The 17643-nt window shown below is 50.2% G+C and overlaps 1 protein-coding gene across 6 annotated transcripts in view; it reads right to left on the bottom strand.

Moving 5' to 3' along the window:
* The window catches only part of MTMR4 (myotubularin related protein 4), a 62072-nt gene that overhangs the window by 26757 nt on the left and 17672 nt on the right, over positions 1 to 17643 (bottom strand). For 4 of the 6 annotated variants that reach the window (XM_075113417.1, XM_075113420.1, XM_075113418.1 and 1 more), the window contains exon 2: positions 14357 to 14431. In XM_075113417.1, coding sequence (XP_074969518.1) covers positions 14357 to 14359 — 3 coding nt within the window. In that variant the 5' untranslated portion in view covers positions 14360 to 14431. Of the gene's footprint in view, positions 1 to 12394; positions 12445 to 14356; positions 14432 to 17643 lie in introns of all 6 variants that reach the window. The other 2 variants (XM_075113421.1, XM_075113422.1) reach the window with 1 other exon arrangement.

The raw sequence follows: 17643 nt of genomic DNA, 5'->3' as shown, positions 1-17643 counted from the left end.
CAAAAGCCAAGCAGAAACACCTCAACCACGCGCAGGATCTTGGACTGATGTGACAGTAATCTGTCACGTCAAAGGTTACCCTGTTACCTTCACTATGGCACCACAGCAGAAACACTGTAACGCAGAGGGTTTCCACCTACAGCTTCCTCCTCTTATGTTCATAAGGACGGCTTTCTTTAGGGAGTTTCCATTTTCACTCTTAGCCCAAAGAAATCCGGGAAGAGCCTGAAGCTTTTTGAGGAGAACACGCAAGCGTGAAACATAACCCTGTAACAACTGCATCTAAGCGCATCCAATTCACAACATGCATTACTGACTGGTGACAGCACCCACACAGGCCGTTTGTCCTCAGGGCAGCTGAACATGTCTAACCTGCTCACATGGACACCCTGGAAAATCCAGAGGTCACACGGAGCCTGGACACACCATCCGTGGAAAAGTGGAGAGAGTGTCTCGGTTCGGGACACGCGACCCTTCAGTCACTCACGAAATCTCAGTCCTTGTTTTCACCAACCCTCAGAGCACCAGCTTGCTGTATGAACAAGCAGCATCTGGACACTCGGCTGAGGATACTCGCCTGCTGGGAGCCCAGGACGGTGTTAATCCCACAGGTATTTGGTGTGGGAATGTTTTCTTCAGAATGCCTCTTGCTCTCTAACTATGGCTCCTCCAGGCTCCAGCATTTATTAGGAAATACTCTGTTCTGTAATTATTAAATAATTTAAAGCTAAATATTTTTCTGGTTAAGTGATCTGAGCCAGAATGCCAAATTTTGATCTGAAAAAATGAGAACTTGACCCTTTTGGCTTGGTTATATTTAAAATGATGCTGAATCCTCTTATGTTGCTGACAGACGCTCAAGCCTCAGCACCCACAGGCACAGCCTGCCCTGTAGCGCTCCCTGGACTAACATCCAGGGCAGGCAGACCCTGCACAGCCCACCTTCCCAGCTCCAGAGCTACCCATGCACATGGTGCCTGTAGCCAGCATAAAACTCAGCATCAACCCCAACTGCGGGCAAAGGCACTGCCCCTCCTCACCCCCTCACTAGGTCCCTGCGGGAGGCTGCCAGGGACACACAGGGCACAGCACTGGCTCCAGCAGCCCGGGGGGGCTCTCCTGCCAGTGGCTCGCTCCGACACTGAGGTGCTAGCCCAGGTGGGCATGACGGAAAGCTGCATGCCTGCGTGCCAGTGTGGCAGCCAGGGAGCAGAGATATCCTTCTCTCTCATCACTACTTCGCAGCTCACAAAGAAATCCCAGTGAGCAGCAGGAACTGGAACAGGGCAGCCAGAGCTCTCCACCAGCCTGGGTGTCCTTGAGTCCCTCCTCGCCTGCAGCACGGGACAGGCAGGAGGCTGAGCATCTCCTCCCGCCACAGGATGACGTCCTAGGGCATCAGCAGGGTGGTGGGCTCATGGTCCTGCTCTCTTCACAAGCCAACCATCTCCTAAATCCCTCAAAGCCCATATGGCCACAAGTCCTTCTGGTGCGGGGGGGGGGCTTTCTGCAGGAAGGGGTATCAGATCTCTCAGGAAGAAAACTGCCTTCCCCGAAGGTATAAAAGATGCAGAGCCCAGGACCCCCTCCCACTGCAATGCCCTCCAGGGGCATCAGCATGAGAGTGGGTCTTGCACCCCTGCAGCCATGGCAGGAGACAGAGCTCCCCCGGGGTCGGCTGCTCTCACACAGTAATTTTCCAGCTCCAGGCAAGGACTGGCCGGAGTGTGCGAGGCACAGCAAGCTTGCCGGGGCCTTCCAGCCAGCTCAACCCATGGTGCCGGGCACTGCTGTGCCCTTGGGCCTGGACCAGGCAGCAGCACAGCAGCAATGGGGGCCACGGCGTCCTCCGGCAGCACATGGGAGGGAGGAGAAGGGGATCCCCCTTTGCAGGGGGCCTGCACGCCACGCCGGGCAGGTGGAGGGCAGGAGGATCCACACGCAGCCCAGCCTCAAGGACAGGCCTGATCTGGGGCAGCCGACTCAGCATGGGAGCTGGAGCGAGAAGCTGGCTTACAGCCCTGCTTGCATGGAGGGGAGGAGGGGGGCGGAAAAAAGCAGCACTTACAAAGCAGTTGAGCATGGAGCAGGAGACGCGGCCTGGCAGACTCATGTTCATTTCCCAAGGCGGCAGCTGGGCTGGGCACATGCAAGCAGCATCTCCTTCCTCCGGCCCTCTGCTGCTGCCGGCAGTGGCTTGGAAACTGTCACGCCGGGATTGCCGCAGCCTCCCTGCTCCGCCGCGAAGGGCAGGAGCATCCCTGCCGCCGGCAGCCGGAGCAGGTGCCCGCCACCACCGCTGCTGCTCGCTGCCGCTGACAATGGAGGGAGGGAGGGCGGAGGACGGCCAGACTCCACCTACCTCCAAAGGCCGCCAAGCACAGCTCTGCCATCTAAGTGTCTCCCTGACAGGCGAGACAGAAAATGGAGAGACTGGAGGGATCACCCGTCCTCTCCCCCTCCCATCCCCATATGCAGAGCCAGCACCCTGCCAACGGGCGGATACCAGCGATGCATCCCCTTCCTCGCTGAGCTGCCGGCTGAGCGGAGCGGCTTGCCGGGAGATGCAGTCCTGGCCTGCATCACTCCTCCCTGCCGGCACCTGCCTCGTGCTGCACACCGGGAACAATAGCGGCGAGGAGGCTTTGCGACCTGGCACAGAGCCCTCCGCCCCAGCTGATGCTTTGGGATGCTTAGCCAGGAGCCTCATGCTTCAAACCTTCACCTGCAATCATCTCACCAGCCCGGCAGCTGCCCGCCGTCCCTTCTGCCTGGTCAGAGAGGGGAGGACAAAGGGGCAGCCCTGATACTTCCTTACTGCTGAGTACTCCTGAGCCTTTAAGCCCTCCTTCCCAGGAGCTCCCGTGTGTGCAGGGAGTAGCTGGACGTCTCTGGCTTCCATCAGCCCCCATGTGCCAGAGCTCGGTCCCTGGTGCCAACAAGGCTCCCCAGGGCCACAGCTCCCCTCGCTGCCCTCCTGGACAGTTAGCTCCCACGGGAAGTTTCACCAACTCCGGTTTAGCAGTGATTGCAGACATTGGGGAAATGCCTGAGGTGCAGGAAACGCTGTGGGTTGAACACCCAGCTCCCTGTCCCAGCCCCACAGGAGCTGACTTTTACTACCTGTTGTTCGTCAAGACCACGAGCAAACAGCAAGCCACCCAGGTCACAGCCCATCCCAGTGGTCCCCTGGGCAATGCCATCTCCTTTTCTATCACCAGCTGCCACTCAGCCCCTCCACCTCCCACCACTGAGCCAGAGTAAGAACCTTTTTCTTAAAATGCAAAATTAAAATCCAGCCCTTATTAATCCTCCACGGCTGAGCCCCAACTACTTTACTCAGATTATACCAGCTTTTTTTGTTCCTGGACCATCAAAACAGAGCGCAGCCTGTAGCCATTAAGCTCCTTGTAGATGTGGTTGCCCCGAAGCCACCACAGACAGCTCTACCTAGCAATACCAACAGCATCTCAAAAGGTTTTTTTCAAGTCAGATAAAAGATTTGAGCATTTCTCTGCAGAATGGTTAAGGGTTAGGTTATTCTGAGCTGCTTCAACCAAGGGAGGCCCAGACCTGTTGCCCTTTGTCACTGCAGGGCAGCAGTGCCCAGGCAAGAAGCCATTCAATGAACTCCCTCGCCGAGAAACGAAACAGAGAGACTACGGTCACATGGGCTTCGCTATTCAGGATAAAAGCCCTAGAAGAAAATGCAACCACAGCTGGAGATATGCCATAAAATCCCATCACCTCCTCAGCTCCGTCCCACTCCACCGCTTACGTGGTGGGCGAACATCAGGCGCTGCCCAGCCTTGGGGGCACCTGACTCCAGCTGGCACCCACAAACCAAAGTGCAAATGCGTTACACACGAAGTCAGCACACAACGAGAACAGAGGGTTATAGACGAGGTTGCGGACTTGTCTTGGCCAAATCTGAACGTCAGGAGAGGTGCCCCACTCCTCACAGGTTCTCCTCTGGGGTGGATGCCAGAGGTCTGCTGAGAAAACGAAACAGCAAAAGGTGGAAGGAACCTTTTAGACTGGAAAGAAAGTGTAGCTATAAAAGCTGTAAATACCAATTTTTTTTTTTCCTGACTTATATCAGGAGAAAAGCAGCAAAGCACATCTGTTGATACCAGCTGAAGCACAGAATTCTGTTAGGTAGAGTCAGAGCATACATCGCTATTTAACATATTAAGTGCAATACAACATATGACCAGTGCTTATAACATACAAACCACGGACAGGGCAGGTAAGGGGTCTGCTCCAACCCATGGCGAGATTTTTAGGACCAGCGCTCAGTTCAGGGCCTGGCACCGGGACTGTTTCCAGCTCGAGTTGCAGAAGGACCTTTGTAACCCTAAGCTGCAGCTGTGCAGTTAAAAGGTTGCTCATCAGATCATTACTTTGAATTTCCAACCTAAGCTGACCCGAATACCCACAAATAGATCTCCCGCTTTCAGTGAAATATTTTTGCGCTTTTAGCATTAGAAAAAGACCCACACATGGCTTAGAAACTCCTGCCCAAGAGCTGAGCCTGGTGCAGACCAGAAGACGACCTTGCCCTGAAGTCTCAGAGGCTCACAGAGTTTGAATTGGATTCAAACTCCACTGCTTTCACCTCTTCCTCCAACAGTTCACAAAATACCTTCTCTCATTTCCATGCAATCAACCAGATGAGGACAGGAGTGGCTGCAGTGAGACTGCCCCGTGCCAGGTGGCCAGGCACAGGAACACCGAGCGCTCGCCGCCTCCTTTAGCTGGCTTAGCTAGAGGGATTTCCTAAGTGCCACCTCAGGTGCCTCCCCGGCTGAACACAGAAGACAAGGTTATTTTCATGTAACTGGACTCCTCCAAGTGTCATGCATGTGCACATTCATGCAGGGGGAGGGAGAAACCTCCCTCATTTTCTCCCAACCACAACAATCCTAAAGGTTTCATGTACTCTGAGGAAGAGAGGAGCTGAACAGAACATAGGCAGCATGTTCTTAATTAACCCTTTTTCCTCCCACTAGTAATGCATGCTCTTCACACTGAGTGGCTCTCTCCTGTGCTGCTCCTCCCACCCCTCTGTAGGTCTCTATTGCATGCTGCAGATAAACAGCTTGCAATCTATCTATCTTTAAGGTCCCAAAAGGGATCTGGAGGCTCTGAGACAGCACAGTGCTTGGCAAAGACAGGACTGGTGCTTAAGGGGCCATCCTGCAGCCTCCAAGGGAAATGATATTCCCTACGGAGACATGCCTGCATGCACCAGGAGCCCAGACTGCAGCACACGTTTCAGAGGGGTGAGCTGCCGTCTGGTCCCGCTGGGAGCACGGGACAGCTACCAAGATGCTGAAGTCTCTCTTGTGCCTGGAGCAAGTCAACACCCTGAACTGCATCTTTTTGTCAACAGCTAGCTCAGCTTCCTACAAGACAGGGAAAGGGTGGTTCAAAGGGCAGCTAACACCTGCCTGCCAGATCACCTCCGATTCCTCTTCGTGGGTCTGCAGCTCAATCTCTCCCCTTCAGAAATGACACTCTACCCAAGCAAAGATCTGCAAGTGCCTGTCATGGGTTTAGCTGGGATAGAGTTAATTTTCTTCCCTGCAGCTGGTGCAGTGCTGTGCTTTGGACTTAGCATGAAAACAGTGCTGATAACACACCGATGGTTTGGTTGTTGCTGGGCAGCGCTTGTACTAGTCAAGGGCTTCTCCAGCTCCCCAGGCTCTGCCGGGGGCACGAGCAGCCGGGAGGGGAGGGGGCACAGCCAAGAGAGGGGATTCACACTGGCCAAAGGGACATTCCATATCATGTAACGTCATGCCCAGTAGGTTACTGGGAGGGGCTGGCGGGGGAGGGAGGCAGCAATTGTGGCTCGGGGACAGGCAGCGTCAGTTGGCAGGTGGTGAGCAGTTGTATCGCTTGTGTTTGTTTTTCACCCTTTTCCTATTTATTATATTATCATTGTTGTTATTATTACGATAACCATTATTGTTATTATTATTTTAATTATTAAACTGTTCTTATCTCAAGCTCCAATTTTTATTATTTTTGCTCTTGCTCTTCCGATTCTCTCCCCCATCCCACAGAGGTGGGGGGCAGTGAGCGAGCGGCTGCAGGGTGTTTAGTTGCTGACTGGGGCTGAACCATGACAGTCCTTTTTGGCACCCAACATGGGGCTTGAAGGGTTTGAGATAATAACAGTTGCTTGTCACAGCATTGATTCATCTGTTCTCAATATTAGTTTGTCCAGTCTAGACCATGCTGATTGTAAAGTACACGTTAAAACTTGCTGTTGGCTTTTGTAGTTTCCTGTGCTCTGCAGTGATTAGAGATGTTTTGCCTGGGAGATTTGTTATTAGAACACAGGCCTTGAGCATTATCCGTTATTTGGGTCTTGCATGGAAGCCGTTACTGTGCTTCGGCTACCACCTCATGGAGACAATTAGCAATTGTACTTCCTCCTCTAAGAGGTTTTTTATGGAGGAAATACAGAACAGGACCTTAGCTACCATCTTATATAGCGTCTTCTCCTTCATTATAACAACTTTTCAGTATCTTGAACATCCTTGGTTAGTTAAGGTACATCTGTTGATATTGCTTTGCCAGACTGTTTCAGTTCTGTCTAAGGTAAATAAGCAATTTAAGAATATCATTCAGAGATCTGCCCCAAGGCTCGATAGCTATGCGTGGCAGGGTATGTGGGATAGTGTGGGCAAATGCCTAAGACAGTGGGCACCCCCAGTGTCGTGGGACTTCACCCCTGAACCAGTGCAGAATCCTGAAAAATTAGTAGAATATTTGGAGGAGGTATGTTGTCACCCAGGCAATTCCAGGGAGGTACAAATCACTGCAGTGTGCTGGGGCCTGGCCCATGCCTATCGAGCCCCGTTTAACACTATTCAGTACCCCCAAGGGGAAGAGAAGGCCTCTGGATCTCAAAGGACGAGGACAAGGAAAGTGACAAGCACTGCAGCCATTCAAACCCTGGTGACAAGCGTTGCAGCTGAATCAGAGGACATGAAGAAGTGGGATGGAAAACCTACCTCGACCCTAGAGGCACAGGTACGTGAGCTGCAAGGAAGAAGAATCACACAGGGGTGTTCCTCCAGGAAGGCTGCTGCTCCAGTTTCCAGTAAACAATTCCCCAGACAGAGGAGCAGAAGCGCTGACTTCATTTCTGATCTTAACAGAGATACTTGTGATTCAAATTTACAAGTAATGAGTGACAAATACTATGACCAGGACTAGAGGGACCCTGCTTCCAGCCAGGTGGAGGAAAGGGATAACCGGGCTTACTGGACTGTGTGGATCCGATGGCCTGGCACGTCCAACCCACAGGAGTATAAAGCTTTAGTGGACACCGGCGCACAGTGCACCTTAATGCCATCAAACTATATAGGGGCAGAACCCATCAGCACTGCTGGAGTGACAGGGGGATCCCAAGAGCTAACTGTATTGGAGGCCGAAGTGATCCTAACTGGGAATGAGTGTCAAAAGCACCCCATTGTCACTGGACTGGAGGCTCCGTGCATCCTTGGCATAGACTATCTCAGGAGAGGGTATTTCAAGGACCCAAAAGGGTACAGGTGGGCTTTTGGTGTAGCTGCCTTGGAGACAGAGGAAATTAAACAGCTGTCTATCTTGCCTGGCCTCTCAAAGGACCCTTCTGTTGTGGGGTTGCTGAGGGTCAGAGAAAAACAGGTGCCAATCGCCACCACAACAGTGCACCGGCGGCAATATCGCACCAGCAGAGACTCCCTGATCCCCATCCATGGGCTCAATCGTCGACTGAAGAGCCAAGGAGTCATCAGGAAGACCCACCCACCCTTTAACAGTCCCATATGGCCAGTGCGGAAGCCTAACAGAGAGTGGAGGCTAACAGTAGACTATCGTGGCCTGAACAAAGTCACGCCGCCACCGAGTGCTGCTGTGCCAGACATGCTAGAACTTCAATATGAACTGGAGTCAAAGGCGGCCAAGTGGTATGCCACAATTGATATCGCTAATGCATTCTTCTCAATCCCTCTGGCAGCAGAGTGCAGGCCACAGTTTGCTTTCACTTGGAGGGGTGTTCAGTACATCTGGAATCGACTGCCCCAGGGGTGGAAACACAGTCCTCCCATTTGCCATGGACTGATTCATAATGCATTGGAACAAGGTGGAGCTTCCAATCACCTTCAATACATTGACAACCTCATCGTGTGGGGCAACACAGCAGAAGTTGTTTTTGAGAAAGGAAAGAAAATAGTCCAAATCCTTCTGAAAGCTGGTTTTGCCATAAAACAAAGTAAAGTTAAGGGACCCGCACAAGAGATCCAGTTCTTCGGAATCAAATGGCAAGATGGATGTCGTCAGATCCCCATGGATGCGATCAACAAAATAGCAGCCATGTCTCCACCAACTAGCAAAAAGGAAACACAAGCTTTTTCTGGGTGTTGTGGGTTTTTGGAGAATGCATATTCCAGATTATAGTCTGACTCTAAGCCCTCTCTGTCAAGTGACCTGGAAGAAGAATGATTTCAAATGGGGCCCTGAGCAATGACAAGCCTTTGAACAAATGAAACAGGAGATAGTTCATGCCGTAGCTCTTGGGCCAGTCCGGGCAGGACAACATGTAAAGAATGTGCTCTACACCGCAGCCAGGGAGAATGGCCCTACCTGGAGCCTCTGGCAGAAAGCGCCAGGGGAGACCCGGGGTCGACCCCTAGGGTTTTGGAGTCGGTGATACAGAGGGTCCAAAGCCCGCTATACTCCAACTGAAAAAGAGATATTGGCAGCAGATGAAGGGGTCCGAGCTGCTTCAGAAGTGGTTGGTACTGAGGCACAGTTGCTCCTGGCACCCCGACTGCCAGTGCTGGGCTGGATGTGCAAAGGGAACATCCCCTCTACACACCATGCAACTGATGCTACGTGGAGTAAATGGGTTGCACTGATCACCCAGCAGGCTCGAGTAGGAAACCCCAGTCGCCCAGGAATCTTGGAAGTGACCATGGGCTGGCCAGAAGGCAAAGGCTTTGGAATAGCACCAGAGGAGGGGGTGCCACGTGCTGAAGAGGTCCCACTCTATAACAAACTGCCAGAAAATGAGAAGCAAAACGTCCTGTTCAGTGAGGGGTTCTGTCATCTTGTGGGAAAGCACCGGACATGGAAGGCTGCTGTATGGAGTCCTACACGACAAGTCGCAGAAACTGCTGAAGGAGAAGGTGAATCGAGCCAGTTTGCAGAGGTAAAGGCCTTTCAGCTGGCCTTAGACATCGCTGAACGGGAAAAGTGGCCAGTGCTCTATCTCTCTACTGACTCCTGGATGGTGGCAAATGCCCTGTGAGGGTGGTAAAAGGACTGTCATGGTTCAGCCCCAGTCAGCAACTAAACACCCTGCAGCCGCTCGCTCACTGCCCCCCACCTCGTGGGACGGGGGAGGGAATCGGAAGAGCAAAAGCAAAAATAATAAAAAACGGGGCTTGAAATAAGAACAGTTTAATAATTAAAATAATAATAATAACAATAATGGTTATCGTAATAATAACAACAATGATAATATAATAAATAGGAAAAGGGTGAAAAACAAACACAAGCGATACAACTGCTCACCACCTGCCGACCGATGCTGCCCATCCCTGAGCCACAATTGCTGCCTCCCTCCCCCGCCAGCCCCTCCCAGTAACCTACTGGGCATGACGTTACATGATATGGAATGTCCCTTTGGCCAGTGTGAATCCCCTCTCTTGGCTGTGCCCCCTCCCCTCCCGGCTGCTCGTGCCCCCGGCAGAGCCTGGGGAGCTGGAGAAGCCCTTGACTAGTACAAGCGCTGCCCAGCAACAACCAAACCATCGGTGTGTTATCAGCACTGTTTTCATGCTAAGTCCAAAGCACAGCACTGCACCAGCTGCAGGGAAGAAAACTAACTCTATCCCAGCTAAAACCATGACAGTGCCTCAAAGAGCTTGGATGACACATAGATGTACTGGAGAAGCCCAATCCCCTGAAGAAATACAGGTGCCAGCAGAGCCTATCACTCTCCAAAAGGTGGAAGCAAGCAGCCAAAGCATGAGAAGAGGAAAACTGGTCCCATCCGCTGCAGGGATGTGCCACCGCCAGCACACTGGACTCAGACTCCTAGCTACAGTACAGGTACAACCTTCCCAACCCTGACCTATCTTTATTCTCCATTTCTTTTCAGCACCACAAATAAAATTACTGTAAATACTCTTTCATTAGGCAGAAGGTACCACTTCTGTCCCTTCTACATATTAAGGGTGGGCTTTTCATCACCCCAGCATGGTGCATCACCCTGCAGACAGAGAGGAGGGAAAGCAAGGGGCTACAGGCACGGAGGGCAGAGGCCCAAATTCTCAGCCCTGTCCCTGGAGGCGCATCCATTGCACAGGCTGCTTTAATCCACCTCCAGCTGGAGAAAAACCACAGGACACAGGCAGGAGGTGGTGACTGTCCTGGGCAGGTACTCCCAGGACATCAGAAGCGAAACAACAGGAGCCAGGGTGGCTCTGCCTGACAGCGTGGGCTCCAGCAGTCACTGAGCCTTCACCAGCTGCTGTGAGCAAGATGCTCCCAGCAGCACAGGTGTTATCAGGGTACTCTAGTTTATATCTGCCCAGGTCTTAATATTTTCAATGAAGATTAAGGTAGAAACTGGGTAGCTAGATCTTTTTACAGCTAAGGGGGAGAAGGGAGAGACTTGTATCATTTATCTCATCCTGAACGTTAAAATTTATCCTCCTTCTACTTAGCAAATACCTACATCAGGGCAAGATGAACTGCAGAGCTGACTAGCTCTGGCCAAAGGAGCTGCTTCTGCCTTCTCTACTTTTGTTGCATGAAGGGCATATCTTTGTTTCGGGTCCCTCTACAAAAATAGTTCATTTCCTCAAAGCCTAAGGAGGTCCTCAGGTAAACTAAAAGGTGCTGAGGCACTGAGGTGGCCTACTAATAATAAACCCTTAAACTTATATGAAGTTACTATTTTATACCCCATAAATCAGAGCTGGGATGCTGAATGCCATCTTTTCATCTTTACAGGATGACAGAAGAGGTTATAGATCTGTAATACTGCATTTAGTATTTGTTCAGAAAGCAGCCCAGAGATGAGCACGTAACAGAAATACGAAGTAAGCCTTTGAGACAAAGGACAAAAGGACAGAAGCCAAGGGCCACCAACTCTGTACACCAGCAAGAAGGAAGAGGGACGGCCAACCTGCAAAACCCCACCTAGACTAGTTATGGTCCCCTCCAAAGAGTATGAACCATCATGGAAATCCAGATGGCTACAGTCCCAGTATTCCCTGCAGTAAGAAGCGGGAATGCTGCCATGGGAGTTGCATGGCGTGTGGTTGACTCGGCCATGTTGGACACCTTCAAGAGTTGTCTTGACAGGGTGCTGGGCCATCTTGTTTAGACTCTGCTCTTCCTAGAAAGGTTGGACTATATGATCCCTGAGGTCCCTTCCAGCTTGTGATTGCTGAGCCCTGAGCTACCGGCAGAGCAGCACAGCAGCTTGCTCTAACTTACCTGCCAGGTTAGTTTTAAGTAATGTATTAAGGTACTGGGTGCTCGTTAGGACTTCCATTAGCCAGAGTTAAGAATTAAACCACCACTAGTGCTGTCTTCAAGGTCATTTTCATCAGCAGCTAGTCTTTAGGGGAGAAACGAGGAGAGTCTTACAGCTCTTAACTGACACTAGACCAAGCATTTGTAGCAACAGAAAGGGGAGAGCAGCTGGTGATCCACATTTGGGGTGCTGCGGAGTAACGTAGAAGCTTTTGGGCATGCCCTCACTAACCAGAGGGCATGTGCCCTCTGACTGCAGAGATCACGGGTAATTAACTAAGCACTCGGCATGCCTGCAGGGAACAGGGTTTCCAGCCCACCCTCCCAGCAGCTGGCTGAAGACATCCAGCCCTGAAGCACCCACAGGTTAGCAGACAACCCTGCAGAGCATCCATTAACCAAGACCTCCACCCCTCCCGGCAGACCTGCGTGTCACCCAGAAGTCACAATCCTCCAGAGAGGTCACAAAAGGACTCAGAGGAGGTTGTCAAGAGTTTACATGAGCCCTCCACCTCAACTGCTGACAGAAGCTCAGGTAAGTAGGTGGAAGCGAGCACTTATTTCTACAACTCACAATTTTAAGTTGCTTTCTCTCCCTTGCCATGTGAGACAGAAAGCCCATACTCTTCCCAAAATGGCGGGTGAGAGGGGTGGGGACTTGTGTTAGTTGGTGGGTTTTTTTTCCCCAAAAGGAAAATATTTTTTTTTTTAAAAAAATCAAAGGAACATTTTAATAAAATATTAAAAACCCATAGATCCTTTTCCAAATGTCCTCTGAAATTGTAAAGTCATCTTCAGGTATTCATATGAAGCACAAGACCCTCTTGTGTAGGGGAAACCACACCATCTGCGGTTACAACTAAGGGCAGGCCAGGGCCAGGTCAGGATAAGCATCTGTCAAGACACAGAAAAGGAGCAGTGAAAAGCAAAAGCTTCCATGTTTTAATTAGTCCAAAATTCCAGTCTGCACGCCCCAAGAAGAAATACAGGTCCAGAGAGGGATGAAAAGGGTTAAAGACAGCTTCTCTACAGAGAAGAATTTAAAAGACTAGAGCTCTCCAGATGTCTGCAGGGAACATGACAGAGATCCACAGAACTCCAAAGGGCACCGAGTTGTTCACAGCCAGCACCACACTTCACCGTTCCTCCCAGTACAAGAACTGCGGACCCTCAACTGAATCAGCATGGGGCAGGTTAAAAAGAGCAAGAGGGGCTACTCCGCACAAATCTGCAGCACAGCTCTTTGCCACAACTGCAAATTTTTACTTGATTTTGAAAAGCAGCTAGAAGAATTCACAGAAGAATCTACCAAGGGCTCTGAGAACATTGATAAATTGTTCAGGATTACCAGGTTACTGAGCTGCAGATCCTGACAGGTGAGGGCATACCCCAGAGAGATGCTCCCCCAGGCTCTCCCTGCAGCACTCATCCCACCGAGAAGGGCCACCGGTATCTGACTAGCTAGGCCTTCGATGGACCCAACCTGGCCTTCTCCATGGTACCTGGAGAGATTTTTGATGTATTTTCCATGTGTTTATTCAATTCTTTTTTTCATTCATATCTGGATATATCTGCACCATTCTCTTCTCAATCCCATACAGAGGAGCTGTTACATCTTTTACACTTTCAAGCTGGAGTTAACCTGGCGTCAGATTGGAGTATAAGACACTATCAGGTTACAACAAGGGCATACCTTCATCTCTCCACCCCAGAGCAAGCTCCTCAACCTGAAGCACGGCAAGCAGCTCTTCCAACAGAAAGCAGAAGAGATCTTGAAGCTAAACCAGGGAGCATGACGACAGGGACTACACCAAAAATGCTGTGTGCATGACTACTAGAGGTGACAGTTCAATCAATCCAGAGAGCACATCTCCTTTTCTATTCCAGTTGTTAATAGATCACATGGGGGACAATTCCATAGAAGATGTCACTTCCCTTAAGCCACCCGCCAGAATTTCTTTTACATGTTTAACCTAAATTTCCAGCCCTTTGACTCTTTCTGCCATTCTTCTCTGCACTCATTCCAACATAATAATACACTTCTGGCATGGTGAGCATGAAGCTGGTAACACTGTGTTACTGCAGCAACGCTCAGGCTCCCTGCCCACCCACAGCCCAACACGCAGATCACCGTGTCGCTTTCAAACCCCTATCCAAACTACCACCCTAGCGACACTTCCAGCATCTTTCAACATCCCTGGTCTCGAGCCTTCTTCCTCTCATCAGACTGAACGTATCTTGGGTTGTTTCTTGCTGGAGGCATTAGAGGCACGTTCTCCGAGTTTATCAGCAATATGGATGGTTTGGCTGTGTTTCAGTCTCTCCAGATTCTTTTACACCATGTTTTTCTGTGACTAATTCTTGTGAAATTTCTGCTACTTTGGTGGCACCAGAGCATATTATTAACATGGAGTTAAATCTTCATGGAGAAGTGAGAGGAACAGAATGAGAAACCCCAGCATTAAATTTTGAAGTAAAAATAAATCAGTAAGCTACAAAAACTGGATGACTATGTCAGTAGTTCAAGGAGGCAGAACAGGATTCCAGCCTTTCTTACTTCGATTTCCAGTGTATTCCAATAATAAGTTTAGGGGTAAACTTAACCTACCAACAGCATCTTGGCCACAGTAACACTTCAAAGCTCTCTATATTATATTACTATACATAACACTCAATACTACAGCGTTGTTCTTTCCCATTTGTGCATTTATTGTCATCCATTTAGCAGCAGGATAAGACTTGGACACATAAAACCAAACAAAACCACGCACACACAGCAGAGGGGCAGGCTAGAACATATACTCACCATCCTCAGGCACCGTCCAGTATCTCCTGGTTCAAATTACAGCTCAGCCTCTTCTTGTTTTTCCACTAGTCTCACCTGCAGCAAAGACAACCCAGAGCAGAAGTTTAGATCAATGGTAATGATACTTCAGTATGAGCACAGAGGGGAAAAAAATTAAAGCCCAAAATCCCAGCACCCTGTACCTATCATTGCCAACCTCTATGTAGTGCCCTTTGCAGGAGCTGCTGGAAATCAGGTTCAGCATCACAGAGGGACACCAAATCCTTTCAGTCAGCCACTACACACAGCATGCAGGACTTGTTACACATCAGCACAAGCTGTCCAGAACCCCAGAAGTACAAAGCACACACCTCAGGGTAGCACAGGAGGGAGCTGAAGGAAGAAAGGCTTGGTCATTATGGTTTAAGGACCTGGGCAGGATCCTTCTTTATACAAAACTTGGGTGCTTGGAGATCGCTGTTGTCTTGGGGGAAAATTGCCTCCAAAATAAAATCTTGGCTGGCTAGGAGGTAGGGCAGGATGCCACACAAGAAGTGCCACACAGAAACTAGTGGCCCTTCTGCCAGCTTCCCCATGAGCAGCAGGACTGGTCACAGGAGGCATTTTGTAGGGGGTGGGCTAAAGCCAAGAAGCAAAACTTGAACAAGGTCCTGCTCTGAGAAGATCCTTCCCAATGGCACCAGATGGTCCCACAGGTGATCCTGGGATTCCCACAGAGGAAAAGACCTCTGATATGGGATCATTTGATCACCAACATCTCTCTCATCTGTCCAAATCCTGCCCTCCATTCTGCTCTTTCAGCCCCACTCAGGGGACTGAATTACACACATTACTGAGAGCCCTGTGCCGCTCACCCAGCTGCGCAGCCCCTTCACTGCACACAAGTAGCATGGAAATCTGCACACACGCATCTCAGCTTTTTTTAAAATAGTGTTTTAAGTGGCGACATTCAGTATTTAAGCCTAGCCTGAAGACAGTTTAGAGCTCATCAACCAAACCCAATTTCTGCTAGTTACCGGCACCCTATAGGACACCAAAGCTCCAGGAATCCTCAATGTCTTTGGTAAGTTTTGCTGCCATTTGGTGTAAGGTTCTCCTCCTTAGATGAAACACTAAGGACAACAAATGTGGAATTGGAGAGTGTCTAAGATCTCGCAGATAACACCCAAGCTGAGAATTACTCCTCCTTCTGCCATCGAGGAATCGGGTCGGCTCCAGAAGAGTTTCTGAATACCTACTCATGGCTTTCCTTCCACCCAGTGATTTCTTTCCCAGGCCAGAATTAAGTGAGGTTTGACACCTGCACGTCAGAAGGCCAAGCTGAATGCCGGCACTAAGGAGTCATTTTTGAAATGTAACCTTCCTCACGAGGAAGCAGCATACAAGTCCTTCAGTACTGCTGTGTGAGGCGGGAGGGAGCTCCCGCCCTGCTCCAGCAGTGCTGTCAGGAAAAAGGACAGGATGAAGGAATGGGAGTTCAGAAAGGATTCAACACTTGTGTATTGTATTACTTTACACTTAAAAGCAGATCAGCAAGTTTCAGGAAAATATGAAGAAACCCACAATGGGAATCAAGTTTTTTTTTTTCCAGGAAGACAGAAAAGCCAAATACTGAAATATCCCCATTCAAACGCAGATCCAGCCTGTCTCTTTTCAACTATTAAAAAAATACATAAATCTGATTCTCACTATTTAGCAAAGTGACCACACATATCAGACTTCATATGGAGAAAAAAAAAAATCTAGCAGTAGCTTACCATGCCACCAGGAAGAGTCACTGCCAAATGGTGACTTATAAATTAGATTAAAAGCACAATTTGCAGGGAAAGTAACATGTTAAATAGGCTTTGTTCACTCATCTGAAGATACCTGAATTATTGATAACACTGAATGACACACGAGTACCTTCCCTGCAGTACAATTTGTACCAAATGGTTTAATAGTTATTGCTAATGCCTACCTCAGTTTCTCGCTTCCTTCCTTGTAGGAGAGGTCCGTAATTGCTAGAAACTTCGATTCTCTTTGGCTACATCATGTTTGAGGATGTTCCTCCTTGCTCCCATCCCCCAAGCTGTTCTCGAAAGCCAGTTGCCCAAGAGGAATGCAGTTCACTGCAGTCGGGACTCCACAGCTGCATTAGCTCAGCCTGCAGGAATGCTGCCACTCCTCTGCCCCCAAGGGCTTCCTCACCCTGGCCAGAGCAGGGATGAAGCTGAAGGGGCTCTTGAGGATTTATGGGGCGATGGAAACCAGGAGATGCCACAAAAACCCAAGTGCTGCTTGCCAAGGAAAGCCTTGGGCCTCCAGCACTACCCAAATTACACTTGGCCCAGCCCACCCATCTGCAGGCAACTTTGCTGGTGGACTTGTGCAGCTCCATGTGCTCCTCTGCTGGCATCCCAAACACATCCCCCCGTTTCAGGGCTGTCTGTGGTCCTCCTCTTTTCAAAGGCTGCCGTGCTCGACTGGCTCCTGGCTCTGCCGCTGTGGCTTCCCGCCAAGCAGCCTCCAGCCCTCAGGAGAGAGGACAGCAGCTGTCCAACTTGCTCCGCATCTTTCTGGGCTGGCACCTACCACCTTTCCTTTGGAAGTCACACATGTGGTTTTGCAGCCACACAAGCAGCTGTTTCCCATGCAGGAGGTTGAATCCCCAAAAAATCCAAGTCAGAAGCTCCTAAAATCTCAGTCACAGCAGGCAGGCTGGACCCAGCTGCCTGCGATGCCCAGCCAAGGCGGAGACTGACACTGCTGAATTAAATGACGAAGGGACCAGAAACAAGGGAGAAAGACATGGGATGAAGCTGGAGAGAACATAGAAGAGCACGATGCCCTTTCATGCACAAATAGAAACAAAAGCCCCAGAGCCTCACACTGCTCTGCTGCTGTGCAATCACAGGCAGAGCACAGGGCTCATGGCCCACAGCGGGGGGGCTGGCAGAGCCAGCAGCCCGCTGCTCAGCTGGAGGGAGGTGCAAGACAGTGCTAGCAGTGCTGGTCCTGCTGATGAGACCGGTGGGGTGATGCTGCCTGACACACCTGGGCTGGGAGAAGTAGAGAAAATAACTCACTTCACTTGCACATTTTTATAGCCTGTATCCTATCCTGAAACTATTAATCTCTGAGCCAAACCCTCAGATCATAAGGAAGTGTCAGAGTTGAGAACGCTCATAAAAATCTTAATTTGCTCTCCCCATAGCCCTCTTGCCCATGTGACTCACGCATGCTATTGTACGCTTCGTTACACAACTGCACTATTTCCTCCAGGGATCTTTGCCTCTCCCAGTGTG

Source organism: Phalacrocorax aristotelis, chromosome 18 (genome assembly GCF_949628215.1).
Source record: "Phalacrocorax aristotelis chromosome 18, bGulAri2.1, whole genome shotgun sequence".
Taxonomy (NCBI): domain Eukaryota; kingdom Metazoa; phylum Chordata; class Aves; order Suliformes; family Phalacrocoracidae; genus Phalacrocorax; species Phalacrocorax aristotelis.
This window is presented reverse-complemented; position numbering and strand designations above follow the sequence as displayed.